General features: G+C 44.2%; 1 protein-coding gene across 3 annotated transcripts; it reads right to left on the bottom strand.

Moving 5' to 3' along the window:
• Positions 1 to 103: 103 nt before the first annotated feature.
• Positions 104 to 22,409, bottom strand: MAPK14 (mitogen-activated protein kinase 14). Of its 3 annotated transcripts, none has more exons than XM_071450513.1 (12): positions 21,655 to 22,401; positions 14,879 to 15,008; positions 14,464 to 14,522; positions 13,980 to 14,091; positions 13,458 to 13,487; positions 12,986 to 13,033; positions 12,429 to 12,543; positions 11,858 to 11,929; positions 6,402 to 6,481; positions 3,708 to 3,786; positions 3,254 to 3,427; positions 104 to 2,508 (listed from the first exon to the last, which is right to left on the bottom strand). In XM_071450513.1, the coding sequence occupies exons 1-12, from the start codon at positions 21,768 to 21,770 to the stop codon at positions 2,441 to 2,443; spliced, it is 1,083 nt and encodes a 360-aa protein (XP_071306614.1). In that variant the 5' UTR covers positions 21,771 to 22,401; the 3' UTR covers positions 104 to 2,440. The 3 variants fall into 3 exon arrangements, with proteins under 3 accessions (XP_071306614.1, XP_071306613.1, XP_071306615.1); XM_071450512.1 differs by lacking the exon at positions 6,402 to 6,481 and adding an exon at positions 4,306 to 4,385 and having other exon boundaries at positions 21,655 to 22,400; XM_071450514.1 differs by lacking the exons at positions 104 to 2,508; positions 3,254 to 3,427; positions 3,708 to 3,786 and adding an exon at positions 4,314 to 4,405 and having other exon boundaries at positions 21,655 to 22,409.
• Between the last annotated feature and the right edge of the window lie 4,153 nt (positions 22,410 to 26,562).

Raw genomic sequence — 26,562 nt, 5'->3', positions numbered from 1 at the left:
CAGCCATCACACCCAGGATCCCCCACAGCACAGCAGAGAAATTCACACCATGCTAAAAACTCAACACTTCAGTGCAAAAGGTTTCCAAGTACCAGCAGTGCAGTAAATCTGAAAAATAGATTTTATTTTTAACCAGTGGTATTGTGACATCTTATCTGGCATAACCAATTACAGCAAAATCCATGGATAGAAACAAAATAGCAGATCTCTGCTTTTGGGTGCAGCATGGTGCCCAGGCAGCTGAGCACAGCACGGCACTGGCAGCAGGGAGTTTGTGCCCCAGGGGCTCCCTCAGAGGACAGACTCCAATGAACCATTCCCACTCACACACACAGACACACACACACACACACAACACCGAGAGTTTTTAAAAATCTTTAGCAATATTTCCGCATGAAATCACACTGTAGCATCTACACAGAAAATGGCTGATAAAAATAATCTTGCTGTAGGTTTACATAGTATATCTACATTTTATTTGAATACCCAGACTGCTGGCCCAGCAGAAAAGGGAGGTTTTTTGTCTTGATTTTGTTGGGCTGTGGAGAGTTTTATCCTAGAGCACAACAGAGCTGCTCTCTTCATCTCAGCCCAGACCTTTATTGAACTTTTGGCCTGAAGAGATTGCTGGGAAGTAGCCTAGGAAGAATCAATGGCTTTGTCATCCATGTCCCATCCCTTTGTGCTGCCTCTTCAAACATGGGGCAAAAACACTACAAAAACACTCTCTGCCCCACAGGTAACAAGAATACAAAATACTGCAAAAGCCTTTCTCCTCACATACACTGATACATTGCCCACACAGGATGCCTGCAACAAATTAAACTCTAAAAATGCCTCCTCCAGAGGCCCTAAAATTGGGCTCCTGAGTTCCCCAGCTACAGATGGAGCACACAAAAATGCTGAGAAACCTCCCTCCTGCCAGTCTCTAACTCTGGGCACTTCACTCATGCAGAGTCCTGGAAAATACAAAATATTTGAACCATGTTTGTATTCAAACATACTCCCTTTCTCATGTTTCCTCGGGCAGAGATCAACCTGCTAAGAAATAGCCAAGAAGCTCTTACGTGAGAGGATAAAAAAACTTCTAGTAAATGTTAGTTTTATGTATATAAATATTTGTATTTATAGATATAGACAGTGAAAGGGTGATTGTGTGTTTATGCATGCTTATTTCTTTGCTTTGGGTTCCAATACTTCTAAAAAAAAAATCTTTTCAGGAAATAACTTAAGTTCTGGCACAAGATACTATAGTCATTTCTTTAAAGAATGTTTTTTACACTTGATCTCACAAGAAACCTTTCCACCCAAGCTCTCCTCCTCTGCAGAGAGAAGGTCAGAACAAAGAAAAAGGTGCATGTTGCTCTGTTGTTGGACAGGACATCCTTCCCTCGATGAAGCCTCTAGGATGGCAGGCATTTCACAAGGAGCTGCAGCACAGGAGGAAGGGTGCTGTGATTTTATGGCACTGCCTGAGGTACTCAGCAAACGTTTCACTGATGACTGAACTGCCCCCAGTGCCATCCCCAAAAAGTAAGGACAAAAATCAAGCAGCTCTACATGCACATACAGCTACAACATGCAAAAACACACCACCTTGTAGGGAACAGAATACACAAACGTGTGGCTAGCAAGGATCTTCCCCAACCTCTGGCTCCTGGGAGATAATGCTGAGAAGCCTCAGAACAAGAGGAGGAGGAAAGTGAAAAAACACAGGAATACCCAATCCAGGGGTTGAAGTTGTTGCCTCAAAATTACTTCCCAATTACATTGAGTTCATGCCTCGCTACCTGGGAGCCTTCACTCTCAAGAACAGTGGGTCAGATTTCCACCCCAGACTTCCTTTCCCCTCTCTCCCCATTTATTTAAGGCACAAACATATTTACAGTTTCAAACAACATCTTTTCATGTTCCAAGAATCAGACACCAGAAGGTCTCTACCCTCTGCTGCACCAGGAAGATCTGGATGTAAATCACACACCTGGCATTGAACAAGGACATCCCTCAACCCCACCTTCAGTCCTGAAGAAAACTGAGGACTCTCTAAGCCTATAAACCAGCTTTCATTCTTTTTGAGGTTACTCAGTTGTAGGAGAATTGATAAATGGCAATGATTGCAACCAAACTGTCACTGTCACCCTCCTCACCTCACCCCAGCAGTGCAGACTGGCAGTGCACTGTAACTCTGGAAGAACTAAGTGCAGTCAGAACAGGTCTCCAGAGGCTTGCCCCAGGCTGTACACAGAATACAAGAGCATGCAGCATGTTTACATAGACTCAGCTTCCTTCCCTCCCCCCTCCCTCCCCAGTTCAACACACACAAAACCCCTCCACTAAGGAGAATATTGTTGTGATGAGGCACTTGAACGATAATTGGAGAGTCCCTATGAAAAGGCCTTCCCTTCACAGTGAAGTGGGACAAACAGAAGAGAGCAGTTTCTCAGGACTCCATCTCCTCTTGGTCGAGCGGGGGTGGCACAAAGCTGATTACTTCATCATAAGTCAGGCCTGGGGGAGAAGTGGGACAGAAACTTAGCAGCAGGACTATGACAGCACTACCAGACACACCTACATGCAAGAAAACCTGCAACAATCTCAAGTGTTCTGACAGCATTTTAAACAAAAAGTATTGTTTAATTAAGCCAAAGAAGAAAAGAATGGTTACACTGCTCTCAGAGACCAATATACACAATAAAAGATACTTCCAGAGCATTGAGGAGATGTGAGTGAGTTTGAAAACAAGGATATGTTTGTGTGCTCCTAGCAGTAATTAGTTACCAGGGACTGTGCTAAATATGCACACAGCATAGTGTAAGGACAGAATCAACAGAATGCCCACATTTTTATCACTTTCTGCTGTGCCTCTAACCATGGCTTAGCTGAACCTCAGCTCATGGGATGGAGAGGAGACTGAGGGGAGACTCAGCAAGGTCTGAGAGGGGCAGCTCCCATCTCTGTGAGCAGTGACAGCACCCAAGGGAGCAGCTGGAGCTGGGTCAGGAGGGTTGGGATGGATCTCAGGGAAAGGTTCTTCCTACAGAGGGTGCTGGGCACAGCCCTGAGGCTGCCAGAGCTCCAGGAGTGTTTGGACACTGCTCTCAGGGATGCACAGGCTGAGATTCTGGACTTGTACAGGACCCCTGTGTAGGGCCAGGAGTTGCACTCCATGATCCCTGCGGGTCCCTTCCAACTCAGGCTATTCCATGATTCTACAACCACAAGAGAAGCTGTCTCTCCTCTGCCCCAGACTCACTTTTCCACTCTTCAATCTCAAGCTCTCTGCTTTCGAAGGACTGGTCATAGGGGTCTGCCACGGGTTCATCGTCGGGGTCGTGGTACTGGGCGAAGTAGGCGTGGGCCAGCGCCTCGGCGGCCGTGATGCGCTTGTCCGTGTCCAGGACCAGCATCTTCTCCAGCAAGTCCACGGCTGCAAGAGCACCAGACACACAGGATCTCCCACATCAGCTGTCTGACTCTACCCTGAAATGTTAAAGCTTCTAAAAGCCCAACACAGATGAGGAATCTGTAGTTTCTCAGGACCCACCATCATCCAGCATTTTGTTCCTCTTACACCCTTGGCCCACACGTCCTTCATACACATAACCCTGTTCTGCACTACTCCTAGAGCCAGAACAAAGCTTTGGGAGTCTCCAAAGGACAGGACATGCTAGCTCCAGTCTCAGGAAAATTCAATAAGCAAGTCTTACCCAGGGGATTGGCACCAATAAACACGTTTTCAAAGTTCATTTTCGGCATGTAAGACAAAGACTGGATGTAGTTTCTTGCCTGTGGAAAGAAATGCTCTGTTGAAGTATCAGACAATATCCAGCCAGCAAGATCAAGTACTTTTCAACCATCCTGAAGCACAGGTTATTATAGTCTGTCTGCTTGCTTACTCTGACACCTACTAAGCACATCAGCATTACCCTGTCCCAACTAAGGCACTCAAGACAGTAGAGGAAGAGCTGACATCACTTGTGGCAAAGTAAGATTGGAAAGCAGAGAGGAGCAGGAGGAGCTGAGCCCCTGTGTCCCAGCAAGGCTGGGTGCAGCCTGCTGAGCTTTGCTGAGCTGCACAGCACAGCACACAATGCAAAACCAGCTCCCAGCCAGGCTCTCCCAGTCTCACACATCTGGTTGAGCACACACTGTCCAAATCTCACATCTTCCTTTAGTACAGAAGTCTTGCAGGAGAGCAGGTAGTTAATTGCCCACCCCATGCCACATGCAAGCATTTCATTCACAGACTGGTGAACACGGAGTGAAGCCCTGCCCTGCACACCCCCTTCCTCTCTCAGATCTCACCTCGTGGCTGGGCATCCTGTTAATGAGATAGGCAGGGGGCGTTCCCGTCAGACGCATGATCTGCTGAAGCTGGTTAATATCTTAAGTGCCTCGTCAAGGGCTTTGTTAAAAACAGTGCAAAAACCATTTCAAACAGAAAACAGTCGCATACAAAAGCATCTCTTCTGCAAACCACAAGGCAAAAGCCATACAGGCAGGGACCGCTAATTTTTTCAACTACCTGTGAAATGTTCAGCAATTTCACGAGTGAACACTTAAAGCAATGGAGAATCACTGCTCAGTTGGTAACTGCCAGTACAGAAAGTATTTCTGTCCAAGGGAAGTAGCATTACGCTCCAACGAGGTTGTGTTCACATATCCCAGCAGTTTTAAGCCATCAGAGTAGACGTTTCCTTTGGCTGAGGCTACTCCACAAAACTTTCCCTGAGCTGTGCAGCTATACACAGCTTCAGGAAAATGAACAAAAATGAAAACAGAAACAAAAACTCTACCCTCTGCACTGGTTACCAGCTTTTTTTTTCTCTTGTTGCATAGAAAGTGCTTAAATTTCTTGTGGTGCAAAGTGAAACTGGCTCACAACTGACACCTTCTGAACAGCCGAGTGCCCTTTGATGTGGGCTGGGTGACAGAAGGCATTAAATGCAAAATTAGCAAGACATTAGCATTGCATAAAACAGAGTTAGCAGGTATCAGTGAACAGGGAAAGTGAGAGTCAGTCAAGTAATGCAGCAGAAAACCAGAATTTGTTATAGTGACACACGCAAAACCATCAAACACTTAAGAGTTTTGCTTTCCCCATACAATGGATAAAGAGTGGAAACAGTATTTTACTGCCTTTTTGTTTTAAACAGAATTGTTTCAGACCTGGATAAGAGCAATTATCATTTTTATTGTGCAATAATGTATAAAAAAAGACCCACTTCAACTTACACAAACAAATTAATCTTCAGCTTAATTTAGTCAACCTTCCATCTTATGTCTCTTGCTAATCCCCTGTACTTCAAACACCCGAGTAACCTTAAGGTCAGTTCACAGGGCAACCAAATCAATTCGGGATTATTCAGCTCTAATCTCTCCAAAGTTGGAACATCCCAGGTGTTTTACTTTGGTTTTTACTTTTTACTTTGGTGGGATATTCAGCAAGTTGACCAATTTATCCAATTTGCACTGCACATCCCTTCAGCAGGTGCTATTCAAGGCTAATCTCACACTTGTATTTACAGTCACTGTTACAAGAACATTCAGCTGCAGCCCTACATAATCTTCTCACCACTTTCCACAGCTCTGATCCTCTGCTGCAGCTCACAAACAGCAGTGCCCTCAGTGTGCATTCACCTGCTCCCCCCTAGCTCTGATTTATTCACTCCTCCTTCAGGAGCAGGTACAATTAAAGGCCATTTCACACTGGGTTTGCTCAAGTTCACAATTCACAATTCCTACAGCACAGCAAGGGGCTGGAAATGGAGCTCACCCTCCCAAAGTGACTGCAGGAAACCTTTTTGGTGCTCCCTTGGTAAAAGGGCCCATACAGCAAAACCCACATGGCACAAGTGAAGAGCAGACTCTGCTGTGTGCCCTGGAACAGCTGCTACAGAAAGGCACCTAAAAGGCATTTTCTGCTACAAAAACAAAGATATGGCAGCAGTGTTTGAGAAATTAATCACACCACAGAAGGGACTGTGTGTGTTTAGAGGATAACACACCTGCTCCTATTTAGAAAGATCCCTGGCTATGCAATCTGGAGAAATAATAACTGAGACAAGCCTCAAGCTCTTAGCTGTGAAAAATACTTCCCCAGTAACACCTGATGGTACAACAGATCACAAAGCATAAACCCACAAACTGAGAGAAAAGTCACGAAGCCGTAAAATGAGACTATGGAAGGATGAAATCATACCATAGGCAGAGGTAAGAGGAATAAAGATCAGATACACAAAGCATAAGAACTTAAAGCCATCCAAGAGCAAAGAATTACAAAGGAAGAAAAATAACAGAAAATAAATCCCAACACATTCTACAGATAAGACTACAGGAGAACAACACACAAACTTGGGACTTCTGAAAGGGCAGATATTACAATCAAAGTGTAAACTCACAGACTCTGAGGAGATTTTCTTCAAAAGCTCAGGCCCTGGGGTTCCAACGAGTCTCAAAATGAGCTTCAACTGATCAATATCTAATGATGGACCATAAAGGAAAATGCTGGGAGAAATCAAAATGAAAAGCGCAACACATCACCCTATTAATGCTGAAAATTAATTCTTGCCAAGGCCTTGACTGAAAAGCTATTTTAGACAAACCATATTCATTCCTCTTGTTACAACTGAGTATAACTGAGCTCTCTCTGTATCAGACAGGTTGAACATCTTGTCTACAGACACCCCACATGCATGGAATTGGGCACTGCATCCTGAACTATTTTGGAGCAGAAATCTTTAGCCCCACTGGCAAAGGCTGAACTTCCATGCTCCCTTCACCCTCTCAGGCCCCACACCAAGCTGCAGTTCACAGGATTAGGTTGCATTAGTAACAGCTGAAGTAAAGCAGAAGGCTGTGAATGGTAGGCACTCGTATTAAGAGGAAAGTCAAGGATTTTTGTGAACACCTTCCAAGCTCATTCAGCCACTTCTAAAGCTCAGGAGGTCAGGAAACGATTGGACCCTGCAGCACCACTTCCCCATGGGCACCCCCTGGCCACAGCCAGGGCAGCTGAGCTGCTGAGGCTGGCACAGGTCCTGCCTGGCACCTCCTGGCACCACCAGGGCAGGGGGAACAAGCACCTGCACCTCCCTTCTGCCCTCCAGACCTGCTGCAGCAGCAGGGAGAAACAGAGCAGGGCTCAGGCTTAACACAGGTCTGTGGAGAGCTCTCAGGATGGAGCACTGCAGGTGGAAAGAAAGTTTAACCAGGACCAGAGCTCCCAGTCTGAGCTGTCCCCTTTAACAAGGTGACAAAACACACAATTGAGGGGGGGAATCCATCAAAGACACTGGTTCATGTCGAAATCTCAAGACACTAAGATGACACAAAGAATCCTTTTTAAAACCATCAATGCATAATCTCCCTTCTTCCCTGAATTATCCTCCACAGGGATTTCAGACTGTCCATAATGTTTATATTTGCCTTTAAACTTATACCAAAGTAGTTACACAAATCTTTTTAGACAATCTTGTTTTCTGGGATCAATTCCCTCCTGATGGCTGAAGATACAGCTGCAGTTCCTTCCTGGAGTATCTGTTAATTTGACTACTGCAAGAACTTCAAGAACTGCCACCTGTTTAAAAAACCCTAGAAAACAACACAGAGTTCCTGCAATATTGGCAAACTCTGTATAAAGGGAATCACCAATGCTTTGCTAAGACCACCATCTTCTGAGGTAAACTTTGGTCTAAAGTTTTATCTATCAAATTAATTAAGAGCTCTGGAATCAGCACTTGGTCAGAACAGCTGAGTTAATTTTTCATTTGTAAAGTTACTTGGCAAACTTCTAGCTACTCAAAACACTCAGAATCTAAGAGTAAACCCAATATGTAGTTGGATTTAGCACAGCTGAATTGCCAACTCTGAAGAGTCAATGCTTAAAATGAGATAGAATATGCACTGCTCTAGGAGAATCAGCAAAGGGCACTCTACTAACCACAACTGGCTCATGTCAATTGGATTTTCTTCAGAGCTATTTAAAACAGTCCTTACTTCTTGCACTTATTGTGCAAACAGCAGCTGAAGTGCAAATTTTAAGAGTGCTAACATGCCACAGCTCATTTTCAATATTTAAGTTGTTTAAAGGCATTGAAAAGGCTGTGCACTGGTGTGCCAACAATATTGCTGCCCTGTTTGCCAGTGGAAGATACTTCTCAGATAAATAAGAAAAAACAGAGACTATGGAACTGCTTCTGCCTAAAGCCAGCCCTGCCTTTGGTTTTAGGCTGCCATCTATAACCTGCAGCATTCCTCAACTACAGGGCCCAGCACCTCCCAGAGAAATGAGCCACAAGCAATTAAAGACAGGAAAGAGATTTAGTAAATACAAAGCAGAAGAAAAACACCACCACATGTGCATGGGGAAGGAAAGCACAGCATGCAAACCCCAAGTGCCACCTTCAAGGTACTCCCAAGGACTGAGGAAGGATTCTAAAATTCAGAAAATAACCTGCTAGCACCACCAGCAGCAAATCTCACAAGTTGTAACAGCTTATCCAGGCAAAGCAAAGTTCCAAGTTGTTTTAGCTGCCATCACAAGCAAGAACAAGGTGTATCAGAAGAATATGTAATTTCAGACTGGTTAGTTATCATGGAAGTTTCATAATACTGAATAAAAACAGTAAAAAAACACTCTCCAGAGTTTAAGGGAACACAAAACATACAAAAATGCTAAACTAGTACAAGAAAAAGCTAGATATTCTTATTTTTACTTTATATTATTTTGTGCAAGTCAAATATTCAAACAAAGTCAACTTTCCTGCTTATTTGTATGAACCATTCACATTCAGAGCTGTAGAAGTTTAATATATGTGTTTAAAAGAAACTGATCTTGGCAACAGATAAAACAATACCAACAAGAAAGCCTCAGCTAAGCCTCCCATGCACAGAAAATGTTGAGTTGGAAGGGACCCACAAGGATCAGAGTCCAGTGCCTGAAGGACTCTTGATATCCAGCACCTCACTTTTTGCTTTTTGGTCTCTGATTCCTTTCCCACAGTCTTGATCCCCTTCTCCAGCTCCTGGCAGAGATTTCACCACCAGTATTAGAAATCGATCTTTCATCCAAATGCTTCTACCCATAGATTACAACAGGAATAATTCAATTACCTTACTTTCAGTTGTAAATTAGAAGTAGTTCAGCAATTCTGCAGAGATAAGCCCAAATTAATCACAGGGTTTTTCCTAAGAGTATCTCAGTTCTTGCTCTAAGTCAATGACAGCTGTGGTTAGAATCTCTGCAGATTGAGAAGTTTAAACTCAACATTCATTTATCAGAGGCACAATCATCACAGACAGCACTGAAGATCCTCATTTCAGAGCCCAACATTTTACTTACCTGACTAAATGAACTTACAGCTTACCTGCACTGAAGGGGTGCATCCCCAGGCTCTACAGAGAAACATGGGAGTTGTAAATGTAAATGACATCCCAGCATTGCTGCCCAATCCTTGCTGAAAGGGACCAACACTTCAACAAGAGAACCATCTCAACAGGGGCATGATCATCCTGAGAAGCCATTACAAATTCTGTCACTCTAATTTTGGAAATGTAAGGCTACACAGTTGAGAAAATTTACATCTTGAGACCAAGAAGCAACAACTACTTCAAATGTTCAGCTGTCAAACTGGAGCAATTTCCAGCAACACAAAGTTCCCATTGCTCCCAACTGCACAGGGAATTTTCTAGAACTGCAGTGGATTTGGATATATCACATCCTTGGCTATGGACACAGGGCAAACATACCTTGAATTATTCATGTTAATATTAACTCCAGAGTCAGTAAGTCAGCAATTGTACAGTGACACTACAGGAGGAACAAATCTGTGCATACAATGAAATTAAGAGCCCAGAACTACCCAACAGGATCTAAACCTGGAAAACCCCTTCAAGTCTCTCCTAAAGTAATGCACATATAAAGATTTCAAAGAGCCCTCCAAGACAGGAAGAAACTAGAACTGACTTAATTCTGCTTGCTGTCCTTAGATGCCAGCAAACCTGGAGTGAAAGCTGCCAGCCAGGGTCCTTTCCAACCCTTGGGTCAGAGTTCCAAGCACAAACAAGATTCAGAACCAACCCTGCTCCCCTTTTAGTTTTAACCTCATGATGAAAAAGCACAAACACAGAAGCACTGGAAGAATTACAGTACTACAAAGTTGTGTCTAAGACAGGAAAGGATTTGGTCTGTTTTTCTTAAATCTTAATCTCAGAACAGAAAGAGCATTTAATTAAAAAGCATTACTGCCATTTGCAAATGAAATTGAGCATTTAAAGTAAATCATCACAAGCATCTGCTGGGAGACATAAATGCATGAAGTACCTTATTATGATAAAGCAAATAAATTAGTTCCTAGAAGTAAACTTCATTTTGCATTGCAGATATCAGTGGCTCTAATTTACAGCTAAGAACAGAGTTGGAGAAACTCCTTAGACTTGGAAGAATCACCATTTTGTTCAATTCATAAAAACCACAAAATAAATCAAAACCATGAAGCATTTCTTACACGTTACAAATCCTATTACAAATATTTTAGTTGCAAGCATCAAGTTCTTTAAAATCTGAAGTGTCACTGTTGCTAGGGTTAAATAATGGCAACAGCTTAAAGGCTTTTGCTTTGTTTGAATGAACAATTCTTGATATCTCAGTCTTTCTTAAAAGAAACCAAAAAAAAATCTGTCCAAACCAACCTACACATGCTGAATCAACAGATAAAAATACACCAGCTTTTGTTTAATTCAGTTTCTGCATCTGACAAGAGAAAAATACAGCAGAGATGACTACACAGCACAGTACAACAAATTCAGAGAGAAATGATGAGATGGAGCCAAGCAGAAAAAGAGGAGAGGATAAAGTAAAAGCACCCTGAAAAGAGGTGACACTGAAAGCTGGAATGAAAGCTTCTCCTCAGGAGGGAGTTTGGAACCCAGATGCTTTCTGCAGGTAAATAAACAGCAGGCAGCAATTCCAACACCAGCTTCCTTTTCATCAAGTGCTAACATACTGAAATTAACTGACACAAATACCAACAAATTAACAAAAGTTATTAAAATGAACAGACTGTGGTTGAAATAATAAACTTTGGTAAAAGGTGGGCAATGTAATTTTCTCTGGCAAATGAAAGCCCAATTTCCAGGCAATGAAAAACCTTGCCAGAAGTAAATTACATCCCAATCTTGTGTGGCTGAGCAAAAATTTTAAGTGCAACGATTTGCATCGAGTCTCACTTCCAATTTCCTGGGGAAAACATGACCAAATCGCACAAAGTTGTCTCAAATTTGCCCAAGTGTCCTACCCAGCTCACTTTGATGAGGCAAAAAAAAATATTTTGGAAAGATCTTATTCAGGGTTGGATTTTCACATGAGTACAAGCACACTGTGAAAGAAGGTTCACAGTCAAGCATGGAAATGGAACCTAAACATTTCAGAGCAATTTTAATGAGAACCTTGGCACTAAAGAATCTGCAGCCACTGCTTTCACAGCCAGGATACCTCCAGGAGAAGAGAGGGCAGAAGGGAATCACATCTGCAAGAAACCTGAAGCACCAGAGGATTCTTGGCAGACATCCATGCAAGTATTAGCTAGAAACTCAACTAATCAATTTAAATAAACTTAAAGGAAAGTAACTGAAACAAAGAGTATATAAATCTAATGATGACAATAGACAATAGAGAGGAACAGATGTGCAGCAAAATCAAGAACTCACCTCTTTGTACTGTGAGTAAAAGAAGCCATTAATTTAAAAACAAACAAACAGAAGTCCATAATTAAACCCAGAACTTATTTTCTTGTCAATTATGTGAAAATGAAGATCTAATTTCAATTTCAAAAAAGAAATTACTTCTAAAGGATACGGTCTGTGCCAGGGAACAATGTTCTTCCAGTCAACAGCTCAGCCATAATGCATCCCACTGACCAAATATCAACTGAACAAAATAAAACAGAAAACAAAAGATGAGGCATAAAAATACAACCTGAGCAGAACCATCCCATCCAACCAGAGCCAACAACTCTGTCCTGAGACAGTCTCATGGCACTTTTTGCCATTTCTTGTGTCCTGAGACAGTCTCATGGCACTTTTTGCCATTTCTTCACACTACAGCTCCAGACACTCTCCTCAACCAGACACATCCCAGTCACTTATTTTAAAACCACTCTGCCAGGAAAAGCAAGGGATAAGTGCTGACAATATTTTGCTGATTGCAGTTTCAAAGGTTCACATTCCTGGTGAATGCTATCACAATGATTCTTCACCTCCATCTGACAGAAAGTGGTTCAAGTACCAACTCCAAAACATCATTACCAAGAGTGCCAACTTCTGCAATCAAAGGGGGATGCACGTGCAGGGACACCCTCTTTTCTTCCCCCCTCACAATTCAGAAACTTGGCAGCTGAGAGAATTCCTGTGCTGGCCAAAGGCATTACCTGTCTGGTTGTAGTGCATCCAGTTCAGCATGATCTCAGGGGCCCTGTACCACCGCGTGGCCACGTACCCGGTCATCTCATCGTCCGTGTGCCGGGCCAGCCCGAAATCCAGGATCTGCAAACACAGACACGGCCACTGAGGGCAACAACAGCCAACACAAACTACAGGCAAGCACTGGCTGGGGACAGCACAGCTGGGAGAGCTGCAAAACACATTATGAAAGCAAATTTCACAAGCTGTGAGGAGACACCAGGCTAGAACAGCGTAGGACTCGACAATCAGAATTCTGGCTGGGTACCTTGTCTCCAAAACAAGTAAACACAAACTGAAGCTGTTAACTCTGCACTTTCATGATGATTCACTAAAAACACAGGGCCACATACAAAAACCACATCCTTACAACTCTACAGCTGGGAAGCTGTATTACTTTTATTACTAATATTATTACTTTTCTATGAAAGTATTTTCAGAAGGAATTGTTTTGACACTTAAGTTGCAAGGGACAATTCACATGGCACTCAAATCTCAAACAAATCAGATTTTTTAATTGCATTACCTTTAGCTCACAGTCTTCATTAACAGCTAGGTTACTGGGTTTTAAATCCTAAAAAATGAAACATCAGCATTAACAGTGGAGTATGTGTTGTTTCACGAGTCTGAAGTAGGTAAAATTGTAAACAGAGATAAAAATACAGATTCTAACTGAGTGCAAATACTAACTTTGGATAAATTATTTTATCAGAGTCAGAAATCTCTTCTGTGGTTCTCAGAGGTGTCACATATAACCAAAAATGCAGAAAGGCAACACTGGTGCTGCATATTTGTATTTAAGATAAAAGCTAATTCACAAAGGAAAATTATGGATCTTGACAACCACCTTCCCTGTTCAATCTTTTTACTACTTAACCAAAAAAATTTATTTTCTCTGGTTTCTCTTGGGGCTGAGATTGTAAAATTGTAAAAGTCCATGCTTCATTTTTTAAAGCTATTGTTTCACTACAGGAAACAATCTTAGAATGAATACTCACCCTGTGTATTATGTCAGCTGAATGGATGTACTGTAAAAGAAGATGACAAAATTTATGTAACAGTCCAAGCAGCCACCTCCTCATCTCTTCCCTGGAAAATACTGCCCTAGCCCAGCCCACACCATTCAGATGCTCCAGTCTGTGCCTGTGGGTTTCACCAGGTGGGTGTTCCACTTTGCCTCTCCTTAGGAACACCCAGGAGTGCTGCCACACCAGTGAACAACACAAGTAAACAAAACTGAAGAGATGGAAAATTCATTGCCAAAGCAGACCAGAGGGCATCACAGTTCATCATTTTCTACACTCTGCCCATAGGAACTCAAAAATGATAGGAAGCCTTACTGATGCAGAGCTCCAGAGAGGCAGAAGTGAAAGAACAATAATAAAACATTATTCTACAATACTTTAGGGAAGTTATAGAAGCCCTATGCACACAGCTGAATCTCTGAGGGTGTAACATTCACCAGCAACTTCCACCCTCCATGGTGAGCTGTCCCATCCAGGGAACACGGGGACACTCACCTTCAGGCCCCGAAGGATCTGGTAAATGAGAAACTGCACGTGGTCATCAGTGAGCTTCTGGCATTTCACAATGTTGTTCAGGTCTGCTCCCATGAGATGTGTCACCAAGTACCTGTGAACAAAAGCAAGCACGTGGACTGTGAAGCAATCTCTTGAATAGGATTAGGATAAAAACTCCCTATAAAGCTCCAGTAGCAGAGCTGACTGTCCCAAAGCACGTTGCTCAATGAAACACAGATCGTGACACTTGAAATAATGTAGCAAATTAATACAGTGATTCCAACAGCACTGGGTAGTAACCACAGCAAGTGAACGATTCTGACAAGTCCAATAGCTTAGGATATACTGGAACTTTGTGCTGGAATTTGGGATTATTTGTGAGTGATGGCAGACAAATTAAAGAGACAAATATTCCTGTCATAACCTGGGAGGTGTAAGGAGATACAAAAGACATTTTGTTGCAATCTTCAGAGAAGTTACCTACACATCATTGAATTCTTCTAGTGATTTGGCAGGGGTGAACACATCCAACAAGCCAATCACCTAAAAAAGAAAATAGTGAAAAGCTGTGAAATATATTTATAGCACATTACGATACAGTTACTAAGATCCTTTGTGGCACTGAAGTATTTATTCCAGTAGATGTTTCATTTCCATCTGTTCAGTGTTGTGCTTCATGCAAGCCAACAAAGCCTCCTGGACCTTGCAAACCTGATGCAGACACACGTGAGAGCTCTGCAGCTCCATTCACTCCCTCAAATAAATCACCACGAACCAGATACTCTGATACCTTGGACTACTGCAAGCTTTGCAGTGAGCATGAGGGAAAACCCACATGCACCAAGCAAAGAGCAATGCTGGTGGCTGCTCCGTGCAGCTGGGGCTGTCCCTGCACTCACATTTTCGTGCTTCATGTGCTTGAGCAGCCGCAGCTCCCGGTAGGTTCTCTTGGCGTGGATGATGGACTGGAAGGGCCGCGACAGCTTCTTCACCGCCACCCGCAAACCTGTCTTGGTGTCAAAGGCAGAGCTGCAACACAGAGCAGGCAAATCACCAAATTACCTCTTTGGGAATGCCTTCAAAGCCACACTTATTCCAGCAACACCATTTCTGCAATGAAAGCCATTTCTCGGTATCCTGGTCCATAACCTGCACGCCACCCAAAATCCTCACAATTTTACACAACTGTTGGTTTCTGCAGAGAATGTTTAAAAGATGAGTCTTGTCCACACAGTAAAGGGAAATCTTGTAGAAAGAAAGAGAAATGTTTATGACTTTGCTGTCTGAAGTGCTCTTAAACATAACCATGCACTAAAACTCTGGAGAGAAGAGCACTTGTAAATACTATCACTATTCCTAAACATACTTTCTAACACCACACTTGATCACAAAATGCTATGCTCAAAATACCATTTTCATGGTTTAAACCCATACAAAAATCCAGAACTTGTGCCTAATAAAATCAGTTATGATTGTTGTTAATCATAACTGAAGCTGAAATTAAATTTCTTTGGTAAATCCCATCCAGTCTCCAAGTTCTGTTATACAAAGGTGCCTGGGAATGAAAGATGAGTAGCTGTACATTACCAAAACTTGTCCCTTTAGCAGAAACCTTGCACATGCAAATAGTATTGACTTATATAGGACTTATTAAATCCTAGTCAGTAACTACATACATATACACACATATATAGAGAGGGTACAGTAAAATTATATTTTAAATAATTTCTTATGCAACTTATAAAGCTCTGATCTGTCCAAAAGGAAGGAGGAGAAGAGAGAGAGGATATGAAATCAACACTTGACTCAAGGCAATGAATATGGGGAAAGCATGGAATGGAAAGAGTCCTACAAGGACAATACTGGTTGGTTTTCCTGTTGTATTTATGATTCAGGTGAACTCCTGATTCCATTTAAAAGTGAGTATGCACTAGTTCTTGACAAACATCAAGCAAAAAGGAATGCTACATATTTATAAAGTGTTAAATATAAAGCTTAACTAACAAAGCTCAAAACCAATCACAAGAGCAGTCCTGGAATAAACCCACAATTGCATATGCAAACCACAACGCCCACCCCACCACAGGAGCCATTTGAAATAAAGGCAGCTTTTAAAGCAGCCACCAAGAATGAACCTGCAAAAAGACTCCTTATCTCAAATTTGCCCAGGTTCCGAGGAATTTGCTAAGTGCAACAGAAAACACAACAGCAGCAGCCTCCTGTGAGCAGTGCCCCTTCCCCCAGGCCCTGGCAGGGAATGGAAAATCCCTCTGTGCTCAGTGCAAGAAGAGCATCTCCCTTTCTATAAAGGGCATTCTATAAAGAGTGGAAAGACCTCTCTGGAAAACACAGGGAGGACACCAGGTCACAGCAGCAGCAACCTGCCAGAGCTGAACTGCTCCAGCTTCTCACACTGGCTCAAAAACACCCTTAGCAGCTACTTCCAATGCAAGTTATCCTTTACACCCCAGCCAGGCACACAAAAGAAGCCATCAAACATTCATTTTTTTAATGTTGATTTCAAATTCTCAAGTTTTCACACATCACTAGGGGAAAAAAAAATCAATATTTAAGCAGCAACACTTCATGAAATTTAGAATTCAATTTTTTTTCAGCCTTGGGTAAAAATCACCATCTTGCAATACACAAATATCTCTAGTTCAGCCTGAAAATACGTGCCAGCATTTTACTGATACATAAGGTGTTTTCTAGGACTTAGAGCAAAAATAAGAGTAGTCATCATCATTCAGCACATGCTGCTGTAAATTAGTCATGGATCTTCACCAGTTTCCAAACATTTCAGGTACAAAATGCAGCAAATACCCAGTAACTCTTTCATCCTGTAAAGAAGGTGATCCCCTGCATCTCAAACCTCCACAGCTCCAGAGACAAATTTCTCTTTTGGTTTGCAAGATTTTGAGATTTCAGAGCCACCAGTCATAAAATAAAGTATTTCAGGATTCAGATGAAATTCCATTTCACTTTTTGTTTTTAAATTACATTTTTTGGGGTCATTTCATTGTCACTGAACAATCTCCAAGGGAACTGCAGCCAGCAGTACTGGTTAAACAGCACAATGCACAAGCTCAGGAAAGAAAATTCTGTGTAATTGAACATTCACAATCTAGACTTAAAGTCAGAACACAAAGTCTGGTCATATTTGAGGCCTACAGACTATTTCCCCACAGACAAATCACGCTGAGTAATTTTCTGCCAATACAGATAAGTGGCTGATGGTTCCTGCAGAGCTGCACAACAGCTGTCAGCTGGAGAACAGTTTAAAGAACACTAAGCTGCCTTTCATCACAGACTCTAAAACAGCTGCATTACATTGATCACATTGCAGCTAAAGAAGCCCAATTAGGAAAAAATGACATGATCCACAGTTTTAAATCCCTTTTAAAACAAGATCAGCACAAATTTAGAATTTATCACACTTTTTTTAACCTCTTACATAGCACTGTGCTATGGCACATGAACTGCATCCACCTCACCCCAAGTGAGCTAAAATTACAATTCTGATCTAACCTGAATTGAATCCAGAGCACAGGAGGTAGAAGAAAACAATTACTTTAGAGAACCAAGTAACAAGGTTATTTATGAGCACAATTTATTGAAATGTTAAATAATCAGAATGTTAATTTTTGTGCAAAGGCTATTTTGCTAAATGTAAGCTGCTCATTGCTAGTGCCTCTGCAAATACCCAAGCTAACTGAATCTCCTTAGGGCTACCTCTGAAGTTCATTTGTGCACTCCTAATCAGACAGAAAAACACAGTTAGCACCTGGCAGTTTGTTATTGACTGCAGTCACTTCTGTACCTGCACTTCAGTCACCACCCTCCCAACACACTCTAAAAGTTGCAAATATCATTCCCCTGTGCTAGAATAGCTCCTGCTTCTAAGAAAGCTGCAATCAAAATCTGCCTGTAGGACACGTGCTCTCCATAATTTCCCTGAATATCCCAAGTTCCCCTTCAGTCCAACCCCCTTGCCAGCCCTTTCAGAGCTCTGCTCACAGCTTTTCTGTGCCTGCCCTTCTCCTACTCAGCTCCCCTCTCCCCACACATCCTCTGCCAATCCTTCCTGTGTGCCTGCTCCATCCCACTCACTTGTGCAGTTCTGTTCCTATCGCTCCTCACAGATCCACCACACCTTGCAGGAGGAGCAGGCACCCGGCCCTCCAAGCACACACTGGATTTGGAGGCACTCACCCGCTTTGATGAGGGATTAGAAAAAGAATCCACAGAGGAACTGTTTCTACAAATGTGCTATTTAGGGTTGTTTCGTTTCCTCTAGACCCTAATGTCCTAAAATGTCTTAAATCTATAATGTTTCTCTAAATTCTCAGTATCCAAGAAATTCAGACTCAGTGTCAGTACAACTGTGGGTTGAAATGGGAAGAAATCACAGGTTTTGGAGGGCTGTATCACTTGACAGTCTATTTAAAAACAGCTAAAAAAAAATCTTATGCAAGATTTTGAGGAAGAGTAAGTCTTGGCCATTCAATCCTTTCCAAATTAATTAAGGCAATACAGATACCTTGCAAAGCAATTAAGCCAAGCCCTTTATTTTACAATGGCATCAATACAACAAAGAACAGCTGCAAAAACATAACAATTAGGTGAACTAAAATATACCGAATGTGCTTCACAGCCTTTTAGAAATTGATGGGAAATTTGTGAAAACACCAATTTGCTTAGCTCAGAGCTGATGCCAGGAGTCGAGACTTCCCTCCAGCACAGGCAAGAAATGAAGCAATCCTCCAAGTGAGGTGTGAGTCACCAATCAATCCCATCTCTGCTCAGCAACTTCCCACTGCAAGATGCTGTATTGTCTGGGCCCCTCTCCTTACGTGAAACATTACAAAATGGATATGTCAAGAACCCTTTTTTCAATGCAGGCCTGGTTACAAAAGCGTGCAAGAGACTGTTGTATAAATACACAAAATGCTGCAAGAATGAATGAAACAGCATTTCATACAACAGATGCCATGGCAATTGTTATGTGACTTGGGGAGAATCAATCTGAGGATATGTGTAGATTTTTCTCAAAGTTTTGGAACTGAATCCCTATTTGTATCCCCGACACTTTGCAGTTTTTAAAAAAATGGATCCTGAAAAATACCTGAGCTGCCCATTTGAACTTAATTCCTCCAGCACTGCACATCACCCTTCAGAAAACTGCAATGTTTGCTCTCATTTCAGGCAGTGGCTCAGGCTGCCTGCAGAAAATGCCTCTCCCTCCATCCACGGGCTCCCAGTAGTTCAGGTTTGTGCATGAGGAGCTCCAAGCCATGCTCACAGCACATTCAAAGCAGCCTACAACAGCTCCCTGGTCTAAGTGACTCATCGGGCTCCTTAATGCTTTCTTTTTTATTCGTTTTCCCCTCCACTTTCTGGAGACTCCTCATTTTCAAATGCCTCATTTTGACAACTTAACAGAGAATTTGATTGCATTTGAATACAATAATGCAGTGAACATACATGAAACTATATTTTCCATTTTAAGGGTTGTTAAAACAACCCAACAGGGATGCACCAAATTCCAAATGAAACTTTTTATTGGACAGAAAAAAAAATCTCTGAAGGGACAGAGCAGAACAAGTCCTTGCAGGAATACCATAAATAATATGCATCACCACTTGTAGCTTAATAAACGCCCATAAATATGCAAAATTTTTTGTTGTTTTCTTGAATTTTTCAATTCTGACATACTTTCCATATCACAACATCTTTTCTGAAAACTATTTTTAGAAGAACATACAGGAAGCCATTAACATGGACTGTAAAAAGACTCTGCCACATGTCTGAAATTGCTTCCAATACAAAACTGTTTCACTTGGTCTGAACAGAGTTGCACAATCTTTGAAAGTTTTGACACAGCAAAACAGGAAATTCATGATGCAAACTCTTTAGTTACTGGTTGAAAATAAACTTTGCAAGTATTACATGTACAGTAGAGATTGTAGGGAGGGGACGAGAAAATGGGAGTGGGGTATATGATGTAGGATCAACCTTAAAACACAAAGGACACAGCACCAAGCAAATTAATTTCCCATTACATTTCAGGAGTTGCATAACTCTGAGACACTTACAGGGGTATTTATCAGCTGGGTCAACAAGGTCCTTCTTTCACCAAAAGAAACCTGTCTATTCCCTCCCAATCAAAATCATTCTATAATTATACTTAAAAAAAAAAAAAAAAACAACAACCAAACCAAAAACACCCCTCAGCAAGCATACTGGTTATTCTTGCTACAAAATTGACCAGCCGGGTTTACTTTTATGAAATGCAAGCCTCTGCACACTTCAATCACAGCACTTTAAAAAATGCAAGTAATTTAAGATCAACTTGCCAACAATTTTATAACAGGTTAAGAACAGCTGAGCATTTCATTAAAACTGTAGCACGTGCAAAGGAACTTATTTTCTTTTCTAGCAAAACGCAGCATATGTCCTCCTCCTTATAATAAAATTGATATCCATAATGTAAATTTGCATACTACATTAATAAAAACATATGCATGCCTGCTCGAACACAGCAGCAAAGCAGCTTTGTAATTATGCCCCCATAGTTCAAAATTCCGCTCACACTTTGACAGAACCAAAGAACACAGAATAAAACCCAGAATGCTCATGTGGAAGACGTTTCTTTATCAAAGGAGGCAGTAATCTGTGAACATTTAACTAAATGACTGCTAAAGTCTAGAGTCAAACTGATTCAAACACTACCTTGTCTTTGAGCTTAAGCAAAGTATGCAGCTCCATTTGTGTTTAATGATCCACCGCAGCTCAGCAGAGAAGCTACAAATTAAGGACGCATTGTATCTCACACAGGCAGCCTGGTTTGCTCCTATGGGGTGAGCATTAAAAACTAAACTCTCCCAGCTCCCTGTATTCCTGCATGTCTCACAGCAGGACTTTACTCTCCCAGGGAGCACATTCTGCAGTATGTGTTGTGTATTGCAGTAATTCCATAGCAATAAAACGAGTCCTCCTGTGTTCATCTATTATTGCCAAGAAAATATTGGTGCTTGTAAATCCACTATAATAAGTGAGGAATAAAAAAAACAGCCCTCCCAGCATCGTCTCTATTTCTTGCCTATCAACAAATTCCGGATGAAAATACAATTGCCTCAAATATAATCTATCCTTCAGGTCCAGAAAGAAACTGGGACAAGAGCTGCCAAGCCCTCAGCTCTGCAAAGCCGGCTATGGGGGGGGCTCCATCCCTCTGCACTTCCCACCTACCAACTGCAAGGAACCTCACTGAAATATGTCCATATGAGCTCATTCGGGGCGGGCCGGGGGGGGCCGGCAACGACACATTATTATCTTCCCCTGCAAAAATGTTTCGGAGCCACCTGCCATGTGGTGCAATCCCCGACGCATTCCAAAGACGAGACTGCGGCTTCCCGGCAGCACCGCGCGTAAAGCCGGGCAGGAAAAATGTCTCTTGCAGGAGGCTGGTGGAGAGCTGGGGAACGGGAATCTCTGGGGGACAGGAGCCCCCGGGGGGCAGGGGAGCCCCGGGGGACAGGGGAGCCCCGCTCGCCGCGGTGCCCACCCCGCCCGGAGCCCGCCGCGGGTCCCTGCAGGGCACCGGGGGCCGCGGGGCGGGGCAGCGACCTAAGGCGACCTCCCCCGCACTGCCCCGTCCCCTCCCAGCACTCACCAGACGGAGCCGTAGGCCCCGGAGCCGACCGGGGAGAGGTTCTGGTAGCGCTCGGGCACCTCCCACACCGTCTTGTTCAGCTCCTGCCGGTAGAACTTGGGCCGCTCCTGAGACATCTCGGTTGCGGAGCCCGCCCCGCCCGGCCCGGCGGGAGGGGGAGGCTCTGCCTGCGGCTGCAACAGCACCGCCGCCGCCACTACCTCCTTCTCCTCCTGCAGCGGCAGCAGCGACTTCTTCCTTCCTTCCTTCTTTCGCTCCCTCCCCCGAGCGCTCCCGGGCGGGGGCAGCCCCGCAGCAGCGACGCCCCCGCTGCCGCCGCCGGCCCCGCACGCCCCGCCCCGCGCGGCCGCTGCCCCCCTCCCACAGGCACGGGGGGCGAGGCCGAGCGCTCCCGTGTCACCGCCTTCCCCCGCCGCTCTCCCTCCCCGAGCTGTGCCACGAGGGGCGGGATGGCCCCGTCAGGCGCGGCCGGCGGTCGTGCGGCCAGCGGCGATCGAGGCGGGGGCGCCGGCGTGCGGGGCGGGGACGCGCTCCCGCCGCAGGTGGGACGGCGCAGGCGACACCGCAGCCGCCGCCTCCGCCGCTCACGCCCCGCCCCGAGCGGCACAGCCCGGGCGGCGCAGCCGGAGCTCCGACCCCGTACACCCCGCAACAGCCCCGGCAGCCGCGGGCACCGGCCCCGCTGTCCCCGCACAAAGCGCGGAGCCGCTCCCCGCGGGCGGCACAGCCCGGGGCTCCTCGGGGCCGCGCTCGCGAGAGCTCCGGGCCCAGGGCACAGATGCCCCAATATGGAGCCCGCGCGGCCGCGTCTCGCGAGAGCGGCGCTGAGGGCGGCGGGGGCGGGCTCTGTCCCGCCTTCCCCTCGGCGAGCGCCTCGCTTCTCCTTGAGCTGCTCTGAAAGTAAAAAGTAAAGGAAAAGAGATAAGAAAGCTTAGCTAGGGCAGCACAGGGTGAGTAGCGGCGTGCCAGGGTGTATCTTAGCCCTAGCGCGCCTGAAGCCTTGCGAGCTGGTGTGAATTGTTCCTGTAAACTTCCCAAAGATGTTTTGTTCCCTTGCAGGGATGTCAGGTCAGGCGTGTTGGGAGAGCTAAGCTCGCACTGCACAGATTTCCCAGTGTCCTGATCGTTCTCTGTGTTTTTTGAGAATAAGCTGCTTCTCAATACTTCTCACAAGGCCTTGCATTATCAAAGATACAGATGCGTTTGCTTTTAAGTGCATGCATAAGCCTCAAGTCATTAAGTGCAGCAGGTTAAGCTAATTTTGGGATGGAACCCATGGGGTCTTCACTAGGTAGTAAGTACAGAATATCACAGAAAATAATTAATGTTAGGGATTTGTGTTCACTTAGCTTTGCATCTCAAGCTTTAGAAACTTAATTTGTTATTAATACAGTGCAAGATAGACACATTCTGAATGGGTTGTGGAAGCTTGCTTTTGAAGCATTTGGCTTCCCATATCAAAACCCTTGTGTTTCTCTACACAAAGCACTGTGTCCTATGGTGCTGTAAGTCATTGAAGCCCACAGGAATAAACACTTAAAAGTTACCACTGCTTGCACCTATAAAGTAATTATTTCTTGGTATCTTAGGGTCCTTAACACCTTTAATTTGCAAACTCTCTTGCATCCTGTTAGTTTTACCTTGAAAAGCGTGATTGAGCTCAAGGATGTCAGGCACACCTCGCTCTCTCTGTGGTTTGGAGTGACTAGGGCATGTGTACAAGACAGTAAATATAATGCTGGTGTCCCTGCTGTGGTATCAGAAGAAACAGGTCTCAGTGATGGTGGGTTTGTTTCTTTTAGTTTTGTTTGACTATGAATATTGCAGTTTTCTTTCTGAATCTCTTTTTGGATCTAGTTTGGACTCTCATTGGTTATGGCTTTTTCTCCTCTGCTAGGTCCTCCTGTGAAAGTAAACACAGAATCTCTTATTCATCATTTATCTGGGCTTTGTTTCAGTGTATACTGAAACTTAAACTATTGTTTTGAGACCGTGACAGGGCCTGAGACTCAGGACTGAGCCACTGGGTGAGGTTCTCCAAGGTGTGGTGAGCTAATCTATCATCCTGCTGCTGCCAAAAGGGACAGGAGCACACGGGGAAAGGGAAGCAGGGGGCCAGCCCTCTCCTTCTGGATAACCAGCTCTTTCATCACCTGAAGCCTCAAACTATGGGTCTTGTCCAACTTACACTGCTGTAAAGGAATTTTGTGATGATAAATGCAGGCAGAGCTGTAGTTTGAGTTGCTGTTGGTTTCCAGTTCTCAGTAACCATGAAGACTTGTCAACAAGGTTACTCTCTGTAATAGTGAGATCTTTTACATTATGCAAAAGCTTTCTGTTCCACCACTGTCTTATTATATCTTAAAACATGTAAGGAAATTGGATGAAATTCTGGAGTCAGAGAAACAAAATCACTTGATGGTAAGAGTTGAATTGTGTATATTTGTGACATGTGATGTAGAGTTAATAGTCTGTCCACCCAAAATTAACTGATGCAATAAAATAAGTTTTGCCCAGAATTCAAAGGGAGAATTTTGCTAATATTATTGGAAACTTTATCATTGCATTGTTTAATAAGAAAATCTCTTTTATTTCTTCCTCGAGCTCATTGTTTAAGAAAAATGTCTGCCTTGCTTCCTCATGATTTTTTCCCTGCTCATTTGCACTTCCCTATTTCATGTGTTTTCTCTGTTCTCCATTTTGTATCCACTTGTCAGCAGAGCCACACTTGACAGTGAAATTATGGAGAGGGACACAGCTCTATAATGTTAATGTGAGTCCCCACAGTCACTGCTCACAGTCCAGGGATGCCAGAAGCCTCACTTATGTTTGGTTTGTAAATTATAAAAAAAAAAAAATCACCAACATTGCCAGGGAATTAAAAGGGTGAAGAAAGAGCACTGGGTGGTGAGGTTAGTCAGTGTTTAACTACTGGAAATTCTGATTCAAACACATACATGGGAAATAAATCATGTAGGTCAAGTCCTGATTTAACCCACTCACTAAATAACTTAATACAGGAAACACTTGTCTGGTTTTGGACAGGTGGGGTGGATTTGTTTATTTTTGCTTCCCAGATGCAGTGTTTGTATGGTTTTCTTCTAGGTCAGAAGGAATCAAAATCCCATCCCCTCTTTTTGTGCAGCGTTAATTAGGTCAAGTAATGGATGTACCCAGCGCTCTGGGCTTCTCCAGCACCAGGCTCTCATGTGAACAGCACACAGGAGTATTTGTGATTCACCTGACAGGAATGCAAGGGCACAGAGGTGCTGTGTGCCAGCTCTGGGATAACACCTGTGCCTGCAGGGAGCAAGCAGGGCAAAGCCTGGCAATGCAGCAGGGACCCACAGCAGCTCGGGGGTCACCTGCAGCAGTGCCTGTGAGCGCAGCTCCTCGAGAGCTGGGATTTGGGGTGCCCTTTGCTCCCATGCCAGCAGAGCCCTCTCGCTGCTCAGGTGGCGTCACCTCCTTATGGGAACTGCACTTGACCACCTGGACAGTCTGGCCACCCTTGGCTAAGAGTTATACCCAGAATATATGAGCTTGGCTTTTCAAGAAGACTGTGTAGAGTCTCCTACTGCAGAGGAAACTGAATCCTGGAACTTCTTGGACTGAAAGACAGGAAGAACTGAAGGCCCAAATGGTATTGAGCAATTCTCAAACCACGTATGCTTCCCTACATTGTTCTGGACAGTGGCCTCACGCCAAGCTTCTCCCAGCTCTATTCAAAATGAGCAATGTAAACCCCATGAAAAGCATAGCCCTCATTTCCAGATTCTGTTGGCTCTCCAGTAGCAGCCTTGATTTAAGATGAAATGGATTCCTAGCTATTGGCACCATGAAAGGTCTCCACTGAAAACTTAAGAGATTTTTTTTTCATCTTCTTCAGCAAAGCTCCAAATCTTCCCTTCCTACCACAATGACTGCAGAGTTTAGCACCAGGGGACAAGTCAGACATCAGAATGTCAGCATGCAAGTCCCAGGGATTCATGCTGCAAAACAAATATCCTGCTGAGAGGGAGTCCAGTCAATCCTGATCTTTTTCCCCCTACGAGTGTGCAGTGCCATACCATTGTTCCCACTGATGGACACAAGGGTTCTGTGTTCAGCCAAGCACAAATCCCTGGCCATGGGCTGTGAAGTGACAAAGCACCTGCTTTATAGCCACATATTCCACCTATACCTCTAAAACCCCACAGAAGTCAGAGTTTAAAGGGCTGCCTATAGTTTTTGTTGGCAGCCTGAAGTTCTTACCTGACGTAGTTGCAGCAAGTCCGGTTGTTTTGCACGCAGCAATGCTCTACTGTTCTTCCCAGCTGGTGGGATGCCACAAGGCTTTCCTGGCAGGGCTTGCTGCAGAAACCCAGGCTGCAAATTATTGTGGCTTTATTTCATATCCCCTACACATTCATCTTAGTCCTTTAGATTAAACAGTATTGAGAAAAACCGTGAATAGTAGAACCTACAAGAGCTCTAAGGTGAATACATAACCACCTTAAACACAGGTATTTGTTTAACGCATGCAACACAGCGCCTGAACACCCCAGTAACTGCAAAGGTTTTTTTTCCGTGGTCGTTATTAAATAAATTATTTAATATTAAGAATCTCCGAGTCTGATGGGCGTTGCACTCCGCTCGGGGCACATGATTTTACACGTGGATTCAGTGGAAGGCTTTGCGGGCTGAGCGAGGCGGGCGGGGCGGGTACAGGTGCGGGAGCTCAGCGGGCGCGGGAGGCCGGTGCACGCCCCGAGCGGCCAAACGGAGCCCGCACCGCGTCCCGCGGCACTACCGGCACCGCCACCCGCCGCCGTTCGGCTCGGGGCGGCTCCCGCACGGCCCCGCGCCTGCGCCCCGCCCGCGCCGCTGCCGGAGCCGGAGCCGCCGCCGCAGCCGGAGCCGGAGCCG

This window comes from Agelaius tricolor, unplaced genomic scaffold (genome assembly GCF_023055355.1).
Source record: "Agelaius tricolor isolate 1412-34295 unplaced genomic scaffold, bAgeTri1.0.p SCAF_30, whole genome shotgun sequence".
NCBI lineage: Eukaryota > Metazoa > Chordata > Aves > Passeriformes > Icteridae > Agelaius > Agelaius tricolor.
This window is presented reverse-complemented; position numbering and strand designations above follow the sequence as displayed.